Consider the following 9,908-nt stretch of genomic DNA (forward strand, 5'->3'; position numbering starts at 1 on the left):
GTGCAGCCCCGCCTTTCCGGGGCCCGCGGGGGCGGGGCCAGCGCGGGGGGCGGGGCCCACGTGGCCGACGCGCGGGCCACGCCCCCACCTTGGGACAGACCCGGAAGCGGCGGCGGCGCCCCTGGGGGAAGATGGCGCCCTCGGGGCTGAAGGCGGTGGTGGGGGAAAGTGAGTGCGCGTCTCCTGGGGGTGCGGGGGCGCGGGGTGCGCGAGCCGCGGGAGCCCGGCGGCCGGGCCGGGCGTCGAGCACCTGATCCTCGAGGGGGCGGGCGGGGACTTGGTCCCGCTGGACGTCGCGGCTCTCCCGCGCCGGAGCCGAACAGCCGGAGACTGGACTCCGGGCACCCCGGGGGGTCGGCTTAGGGGTGGCCTGGGCAGGCGCCGGGCGCGCACCCCCGGGGGGCCCGGGGGGCCGGCAGGGAGCGCGGCTGGACGCCCCGACTGCCGGGTGCCCGAGCCTGGCACAGTGGGCGGGGCTGGACGCTCGGAGGGCCCGGGCTGGGTGCGCTGCGCAGTGACCCCAGTCGGAGTGAGGCTCGGGGACGTGGCCAGGCCGGTGGCCGGGCCCGGGGCCGGGGCGACGCCGTCCTTCTCCCGGGTCCCCGCGGACGTCGTGCGGCGTGAGGACTCGGGCGTCCAGGCCGCGCGGGCCCGGGCTCCGGGGAGAGGGGCGAGGTCGCCCCTGCCCCCATCTCGGGTAGTTCCGGCCTCTGCACCTCCTTCCTGCGCCTCCCGCGCTGGCGGTCCTGATAAGAGTGGACATGACACTCTCAGCGGGCGGGGCCACCGCGTCCCTTCTGCTCCGCCCTCGCCGAAACCCCGGCACCCCAACCCTACACGGAGCCTCCCACACAGGGGCCAGCGGGGGGAAGCCAGGCCCGCCTCAGAGCGAGGGAGTCGGGTGTCCTGCAAGGAAATTGATGAAGGTGGAGCGGGGGTGGCCTGGCTTCCATGTCCCCACCCGGAGGGCTCGAGGTTGCAGGTGGGGAAGCTGACGGTTGACACCTGGATGTGAACTCTGGCTTTCAGTTATTCGTTCATCTATTTTTTTTTTTAAGATTTTATTTATTAGAGACACAGAGAGAGGCAGAGACACAAGCAGAGGGAGAAGCGGGTCTCCTGCAGGGAGCCCGATGCGGGACTCGATCCCAGGACCCTGGGGTCACACCCTGGGCCGAAGGCAGGTGCTCAACCGCTGAGCCCCCCTGGCGCCCCTCTTCATTCATCTAAGGCATGTTTATTGAGTGGTTACTTAAGCCCCAGGCACTTAGCCCTTTAGGGCTGAGGGTGCTTAGGCTAGTCACGTGTCCTCTCTGAACCCATTTCCCTGTCTGTAAATTGGGGGTGACCTTAGGGGTGGCCTCACAAGACTGAGGGGAGAGGAAAACAAACAGGAAAGAAGATGGAGGCCCAGCCCCGAGGCCCAGCAGGCTTGAGAGCATGTTGGGGCCAGAGAACCCGACATCCTGAGTCCTCCCTACCTTCCCTGCAGAAATTCTGAATGGAGTCATTCGGAGTGTCAAAAAGGATGGGGAATGGAAGGTAGGGTATTGGCAGAATGCCTTGTCCCGACCCAAGGGGGGGGCCCTGAATGTGGGACCCACAAGAACTCCCAGAGGAGGCCACTGGAGGGGGGCTTGTTGGGGGCAGGTGGTTGGGTGGTTGGGCCTGGGACAGCGTGGGGTCAGGTGCAGGTCCTGGGTCCTCCCACCCAGCCGGCTCTTGAAGCTGCCAGTCCTTCCCACCACCCCAGCCCCACCTCGGGGGCAGCTGTAGCCCCCCCTTCCCTCTTATCCGTCCATCAGCCCCTCTGTTCATCTGTCCCGACAGGTACTCATCATGGACCATCCAAGCATGCGCATCTTGTCCTCCTGCTGCAAGATGTCAGACATCCTAGCTGAGGGCATTACTAGTGAGTGGACACCCCCACCCCATGCTGCTGAGATGGGACCTGAGTATGGGGTGCCCTAAGATTGTCCAGAACTCCCCAATATGCAGGTTGCTGTATGTAGAGCCCTTCCCCCTCCTGAGTGTGGGAGCCTGTGACAGGTGGACCTCCCAGGCAGGACTCCCCAGCTGCAACTCCTAAGGGGTCAGCTTCCCCGACTATGTAGCCCCTGTGTGTGAAACCCAACATAGGACCCCCAGAGTGAACTCAGTCTGAGCCCCGCTAGAATGCATAACTTCCTATGGGAAACTCCCAGGGGGGTGGGGCTGTGATTTGAATGTACAGAACCCTGCCCATGTAACTCTTACCTGTGCCACCCATGCACGGGCACCTCCCATAGGTGCCGGATGGAGTACAGCTCCCCCTGCCCTAGCATTCTGTCCTCTTGCCCTAGTGTCCAACTCTCCGAGTCTCAGATCCTCCGTGAGCCCTGGCCCCAATGCCACCTACACATGGCCCTTTCTCTTTTCCTACTAGTTGTTGAAGACATCAACAAACGCCGAGAACCCATCCCCAGTTTGGAGGCCATTTATTTGCTCAGCCCCACAGAGAAGGTGCCTATGTGAGCTTGAGTGTGTGTGTGTGTGTGTGTGTGTGTGTGTGCGCGCATGCCTCTGTGCGTGTCTGCACATGTCGGGAGTACAGGCAGTGGGTGGTAGGCTGGGGCAGGGTTCTGGGGGTGCAGGGCCAGGCTTGGGCAATGGTCTGCCTCCCCCAGTCAGTACAGGCTCTGATAGCAGACTTCCGGGGGACCCCGACCTTCACCTACAAAGCAGCACACATCTTCTTCACTGACAGTGAGTGAAGCGAGCTGGGGGCAGGGTGGGAGGGGGTGCTCAGGGCATGGGGCCACTCTCGTCTGATGCCTCCTCTTGCCCACCCAGCCTGCCCTGAGCCCCTGTTCACTGAGCTGAGCCGTTCACGTCTAGCGAAGGTGGTGAAGACGCTGAAGGAGATCCACCTGGCCTTCCTCCCCTACGAAGCCCAGGTACAGGCCCAGGCTAGCCCAGGGTGGGGGTGGGGGTCTGTGACCAAATGTCCTGGGTTCCCTCAGAAACCAGGAACAAGTAAAGGGGATACCGGGCCAGAAAGAAAAAGTTACCTAACACAGAGGATCATGGGTTCTCACCTGCCGTGGGCACCTGCCATGGGAGTGTCCCCCACCAAGGGGTGGCACAGAGCGCACCTCTGAGTTGTCCTGCCCGAGGGCGAGGGGGCCGGGGTATCTCTTTACCTCCTTCAGGCATGAGTTGGAAGCTGGCTGGCCTGACTCCTGGACGGCAAAGCAGGCTCCAGAGCCTGGCGGAGGCCCTGGGGAGCAGCGGGTGCTGGAGGCTGCTCTTGAGCCAGGTGTACACCTGTAGCGGTGGCACTTGTGTCCTCCCAGGTGTTCTCCCTGGATGCCCCCCACAGCACCTACAACCTCTACTGCCCCTTCCGGGTGGGGGAGCGGGCACGGCAAATTGAGGCCCTCGCCCAGCAGATCGCCACGCTGTGCGCCACGCTGCAGGAGTACCCAGCCATCCGCTACCGCAAGTGGGCACCCCACCCTGGTGCCACCCCCAACCTTGATCCCATTCTTCATGCAGCCTTTAACCTCACTTTTGACCCCAGTCCTGGTCCCAACTCCCAGCCCTAACCCCATCCCTTGACCTCTGGTGACCTGGCCCTCCCCCACCCCATGCCTAAGACCCCATGTCTGCCCACCCCACCCCCAGGGGCCCAGAGGTCACGGCTCAGCTGGCCAATGCCGTCCTGGCCAAGCTGAATGCCTTCAAGGCTGACAATCCCAGTCTGGGAGAGGTAAGGGGGGCTACTGGGGAGGTGAGGGTGAAGCCCCAGCCAAGGACAGGGTCAGTGTCCTCATCCCTGCCAACCCCCAGGGCCCCGAGAAAACCCGCTCGCAGCTACTCATCGTGGACCGGGGGGCCGACCCTGTGTCCCCGCTGCTGCATGAGCTCACATTCCAGGCCATGGCCTATGACCTGCTGAACATCGAACAGGACACATATAGGTGGGCGGATCCCAGGAACCCTGCCTGCCCCCCCATCACCTCCTGGGTCTCTGGCCCCCGGCCAGCTGCCTGACCCTCTGTTTCCTGCAGGTACGAGACCACGGGGCTGAGTGAGGCCCGGGAAAAGGCTGTGCTGCTGGATGAGGACGATGACCTGTGGGTAGAGCTGCGGCACATGCACATCGCCGATGTGTCCAAGTGCGTGCACACGGGGAGGCCAAGGGCGTGGGCCACTCTGCACGTGGTCCCCACCTGTATCCCCAGCCCCCTCCTCCCGTGGGCCGGGTCCTCGGCCTTTGGTTCTGGGGAAACGCTCCTCAGCCAGACTCCTCAGTGTGGGCTTACACATGGCCTGGCACAGGGCCACGTGTATCCCCTGGCTCCCACCCCCCGGCCGTGTGACACCGCGCCCCACAACACACACACACACCGCTGTCAAACTATAGTCCCGGTGCCAGTCCCCGACCTCACCCCTGCCCGCTCTTCACCGCCAGGAAGGTCACGGAGCTTCTAAAGACGTTCTGTGAGAGCAAGAGGCTGACCACGGACAAGGTAGGGGCAGGAGAAGCCCCTGCCCTCATGGTGGGGGGAGGGCAGAGCCTGGAGGGGGACCCGGGGTGGCAGGCCCGGCCTCACAGCCTCCCTGTCCGCAGGCCAACATCAAAGACCTGTCCCACATCCTGAAGAAGATGCCGCAGTACCAGAAGGAGTTGAACAAGGTGAGCAGGGACGGGGATCCTGCCCTCCCCCCCCGCCCCCCGCACTGCGGCCAGGCTCCTGGCTCGGACTCAGTTTCTGTTACCCCCCTCCCGTCCCGCAGTATTCTACGCACCTGCATTTAGCGGACGACTGCATGAAGCACTTCAAGGGTTCGGTGGAGAAGCTGTGCGGGGTGGAGCAGGTGGGGCGGGCCTGGGACGGGGTGGGGCCTCAGGGAGGGGGCTGGGCCCGCAGGGGAGGAGCCCGCAGAGGTGTGGCCTGTGAGGGGAGGGGCCTGGGGAGAGGCGGTCCCGGGACAGGGGTGCAGTCTATGGGGGTGGGCAGGTCCACAGGAAAATAGGACCCAGATAAGGGGCGGGGCCTGGCAAAGGGCAGGGCCTATTGACCCGCCGGGATGAAACCTTCAGAGACCTGGTAGTAGGAAGAAGCAGGTCCCCAAGGTCCTGCCAAGGACCCTAGCTCTGGAACCCCACACCCCCCTGCCCCGCAGGACTTGGCCATGGGCTCAGACACAGAGGGTGAGAAGATCAAGGATGCCATGAAGCTGATCGTGCCTGTGCTGCTGGATGCAGCCGTGCCAGCCTATGACAAGATCCGGGTCCTGTTGCTCTACATCCTTCTGCGGAACGGTGGGTTGGGGGCATGGAGAGGCTTCCAGATACCCCCACTCACGGGGGTCTGCAATGATCCTGGGAATCTCTCAACCCCATGATTTTCCTGACCTTGGCATGCCTCCACTCAACAGGCACACCCGACCCCACAGATATACCCGTCTCCAACCTGGGAACCCCGTCTCTATCGATCTGGGCAAACTCTCATTGACATGAGGGCTCCATTGACATAGAGATTCCCGAATCTGTGACTCTTCCAAACTTGGTCCCCTCAATGAATTCTAGACTTCCATCTCTCTGCTCTAGGATCCCCATCCAGGATTCTAGCATCCTCCTCACACCTGCCCCAGTGGCTCCCTCGGTCCTGAGGACAGTCTTGGGACCTCCTCTTGTCACCCCCAGCCCCTTAACCCAGGAATCCCCTGTGTCCTACCTCCTGGTTCCCTGTTTCTCAGCCCTTCCACCTCTGTCCGTACCTTCTGTCCCCCCCGCCATCGTCTCTGAGCCATCCCCCCCCCATGAGACTCCCATCCACAGAAGCCCACCCTCCTCTTCTTCCAGGTGTGAGTGAGGAGAATCTGGCCAAGCTGATCCAGCATGCCAATGTGCAGGCACACAGCAGCCTCATCCGGAACCTGGAGCAGCTGGGGGGCACGGTCACCAACCCTGGGGTATGCCGGGAGCAAGCTGTAGGGTCACAGACTGGGCAGAAGGCAAATGTGGGCATGGGGGTGCCTGGGAGAGTCAGAGCCTGGGTCCTGGGGGGCAGACGGCACATCACGGGGCTGGGGCATTCGAGGCATGGTGTGGCTCTGGGAGGACAGAGAGGTCTGTGCAGGATCAGGTCTGGGGACCAGCGGGCACCGCAGCGGTGTCACCCCCCCACCCCCCCCCAGTCATGGATCACATGATCACATGATAAGCAGAGGATGAGGTGTAGTCAGCACCGTGGTCCTGGTGATGGTGCAGTGTGGGGTTTGTGGCCTGAGTCCCAGGGTCACCAGCTTTGGGATGAGGGCCCACAGTCGACTGTAGGGTCCTGGAGGACTCAGAGAACCACCACACACACACACACACACACACACACACACGCACACACATAAACACAGCCACACAGCAGCTTCCTGTGCTCAGCTGTCTGCTTAGCCACTCCTATCTCTCTCTGGCCCCGTGTGTCCCACCTCCCCTGACCCTGCTTCCACTGTTGGGGTGACTCTCGTGTCCCCCTCACCTGTCCCTCCTCTTTCTCCCAGCCCCCTGTCTGTCTCCCTGTCCCCCACCTCCCGGGTTCCCTGTTTCTCCAAGCCCTTCCACCTCTGTCCCCACCTGGCTCTCCTGTCTTTCTCTTTGCCACACATCTTGGTCTCATTGGCTTTGTCTCTCTCTCCCTCTTGTTTCCCGTCCTCTCCCTCCCCCCCCCCTCTGGCCCCCTCTCTCCCTCTTACTCCTTCCTCCCTCTCTCTCCACTCCTCTGTTCCATCTCTCTATCTTTTTCTGCAATCCTTCCCCCAAGCCAGAGGAGCACCCAGACCCATCTGTGACCCGCCTCCTTCTCCCCCATCCTCCCACCACCCCACTGCCCCCCCCCCAGGGCCCGGGGACCTCAAGCCGGCTAGAGCGGAGGGAGCGCTTGGAGCCCACCTATCAGTTGTCCCGCTGGACCCCAGTCGTCAAGGACGTGATGGAGGTACCACTGGTGGGACCTGACCTCCCCCTGCGCACTCCTGCACCCTTGTACCCTCTCCCCTACCACCTCCAAGTCCTGATCTAGGTGGTGGCTCGGTCCTCTTCATGTCACGGTGCTAAGCCTCAGGGCTTAAGAGAAAATCCCTCATTATGGGCATCCCCCTGGCATCTGATCTACTCTGCAGGGGTGGGGGATGGGGAGGTGCCCCAAGATGACACCAAAGGAATTGGGACAGCAGCAGGCACCTTGAGGAGGGAGCCTCATTTCCTGTCCAGACCCTGGGCCCTTCCTTTGCCCTCCTCTGTTCTCTTCCCCTGCAGCACCCCCCCCCCCACTGCACCCTGGGAAATCCCCTTATTCCCCCTACACCCTCCCCACCACCACCCCTGCCCATCCTGGGAGCCCAAAGCAGCAATGGCAAAAAGGACCAGGCCAGGGGCCTGGCTCCTAGCTTCCTGCCTGCTGCTCCTCTGGAACCTGGAACCTCCCTACCCACTCGGGGGCCCAGCAGCTTTGCCCCTCCCCTCCCCATGGACCTGGGTACCTGGACTCCTGGGTCTCCACGGGGCTAGAAATGCAGATGGTGGCCCTGTCTGCCTGGACCCTGGGCCCCCTCACCTGAGGCTCCTCTCCTAAGCTTCCCTCCCTGGCTCCAGGATGCCGTGGAGGACCGGCTGGACCGCAAGCTCTGGCCCTTCGTGTCCGACCCCGCCCCCACGTCCAGCTCCCAGGCTGCTGTCAGGTGAAAGCCCCCAGGCCCATGTTAGATGAGGGGTGTCTCATGGGGTGGGGGAGTCTCCTGCTCGACTGACCCCTGCCCGCCTCCTCCTGCACAGCGCCCGCTTTGGCCACTGGCATAAGAACAAGGCCGGCGTGGAGATGCGGGCAGGGCCCCGGCTCATCATCTATGTCATGGGCGGCGTGGCGATGTCAGAGATGAGGGCTGCCTATGAGGTGACCAGGGCCACCGATGGCAAGTGGGAGGTGCTCATTGGTGAGAAGCCAGGGCTGGGGCCCCTGGGTGCTGGGGCTGGCCTTGCAGGTGCATTAGAGGGTAGGGCTGACAGTGGACTCCAATTGGATCCCCAAACCCTGGAGCCTGTGTAGGGCCAGTGTCTGGGAGCCCTAGGCAAGCAGCTGGATTCCTGAGTTCTGAGGGGCCGGGGCTTGGGTTCCCAGGGGAGGGGTCACCTGGGGGCTGGACCCCTATGTTTCTAAGGAGTCTAAACTCTTGAGTCCTCAGAGTCAGGGCCTGCTTCCCCAAGGACCTTAGCTGGAGGTCCTGAGGCAGCAGACCCACCTCCCCAACCCTCCCCTGCTGCACAGGCTCCTCGCACATCCTTACCCCCACCCGCTTCCTGGATGACCTTAAGACGCTGGACCAGAAGCTGGAGGACATTGCCTTGCCTTGACCTGCCCCCACTCCCTTCCCAGAGAAATAAATTCCTCCCTTCTCTCTGCCAGCCAGCACCCACCTCGCCTTCTTTCTGAGGGAGCTGTCCTGGGCCAGCCCCCTGTGGGCCCCCCTCCTCACTCTTGTCCTACCACAGGGAGTCTCCAGCCAAGGCGAAGGTTAAGAATTAGGCTTGGTTTGAACATTGGCTCCACGATGGACTAGCTGTAAGGCCTTGGCCGGCTTCCTGGGTTCTCCATTCATCCAAAATGTGGGGCCGGTAATGGCAGCCACTTTGCAGAGGAGATAGAGATGATGCCAGAAAGCTGATGGCATGAGAGCCTGTCAGCTGCTGTTCCTCCGCTGGCACTAGCGTCCTCTTGGCTACTGATGGGACTGCCAGTATTTTTTTTTTAAGATTTTATTTATTTATTCATGAGAGACACAGAGAGATGCAGAGACATAAGCAGAGGGAGAAGCAGGCTCCCTGCAGGGAGCCCCATGTGGGACTCAATCCTGGAATTCGGGGATCACGCCCTGAGCCAAAGGCAGACGCCCAGCCCAACCACTGAGCCACCCAGGCATCCCAGGACTGCTAGTATTAACAAGCAGAATGGGCCCTGCATCCTGCACACACACACCCCCGCCGCCACCTACACCCCCACCCCCACTCCAAGAACTGTCTTGATGAGCCCCGGAGCCATACGAGGCCAGGGGTCTTCTCCAGCTTCTGGGATCAGAGTGCTTTGGGGTGAAGACAGGCATGCAGCAAACCAGGCCCAGTTCCCACCGCAGAGCATTAGAACCCTCCCAGCTCATCCCCCTCCCCACCCCAGGGTGTTCGCAGGGGCTTGGAACTGCAGGGGGTGTCAGAGGGTGTACGAGGTGCTAGGGCTGGCATAACAGAGGTGACTTATTAAACTACAGAGATGTACTCCCCCACGGCCCTGAAGGCTGCAAGTCCAAGATCAAGGTGTCCGCGGGGTTAGTTCCTGCTGAGGCCGCTCACCTGGGCGAATGGAAGCGAGATGCCGACTTCTCCCTGTGTCCTCACGTGGCTGGCCCTCTGCTCCGCTGTGTCCTAATCCCCTCTTCTAAGGACACGAGTCATGCCGGATTAAGGCCCACCCTAATGACCTCGTTTTAACTTCATTATCTTTTTTTTTTTTAAGATTATTTATTTATTCATGAGAGACACACAGAGAGAGAGAGGCAGAGACACAGGCAGAGGGAGAAGCAGGCTCCATGCAGGGAGCTGGACATGGGTGGGACTCGATCCCCGGTCTCCAGGGTCTCGCCCTGGGCTGAAGGCGGCGCTAAACCGCTGAGCCACCGGGGCTGCCCAACTTCATTATCTTGTACAAGACTCTCTCCAAATACAGTCAGATTCTGAGGTGCTGGGGGCTGGGACTTCAACATGAATTGCCGGGTGTTTGGGGGGGGGGGGAGGTGGGATACAATTCAGCCCCTAACGCTCAGCTAAAAGGAGCTAGGAATCTCACAGCGGCAGTGAGACACGATGACCCTTATCCTGG

General features: G+C 62.1%; 1 protein-coding gene across 1 annotated transcript; it reads left to right on the forward strand.

Annotated features, from left to right (window-relative positions):
* The first annotated feature begins 96 nt into the window (after positions 1-96).
* On the forward strand, positions 97-8,442 carry STXBP2 (syntaxin binding protein 2). Its single transcript, NM_001003216.1, is given in 19 exon segments — positions 97-168; positions 1,493-1,542; positions 1,831-1,912; positions 2,426-2,502; positions 2,667-2,745; positions 2,833-2,936; positions 3,336-3,484; positions 3,667-3,751; positions 3,832-3,962; positions 4,053-4,160; positions 4,457-4,514; positions 4,616-4,681; positions 4,783-4,863; positions 5,173-5,311; positions 5,855-5,964; positions 6,885-6,980; positions 7,637-7,722; positions 7,817-7,974; positions 8,307-8,442. Coding segments are annotated over 19 exon segments (1,782 nt in total). The 5' UTR covers positions 97-131; the 3' UTR covers positions 8,393-8,442.
* The last annotated feature ends 1,466 nt before the right edge of the window (positions 8,443-9,908 follow it).

The sequence above is a fragment of the Canis lupus genome, chromosome 20 (assembly GCF_011100685.1).
Source record: "Canis lupus familiaris isolate Mischka breed German Shepherd chromosome 20, alternate assembly UU_Cfam_GSD_1.0, whole genome shotgun sequence".
NCBI lineage: Eukaryota > Metazoa > Chordata > Mammalia > Carnivora > Canidae > Canis > Canis lupus.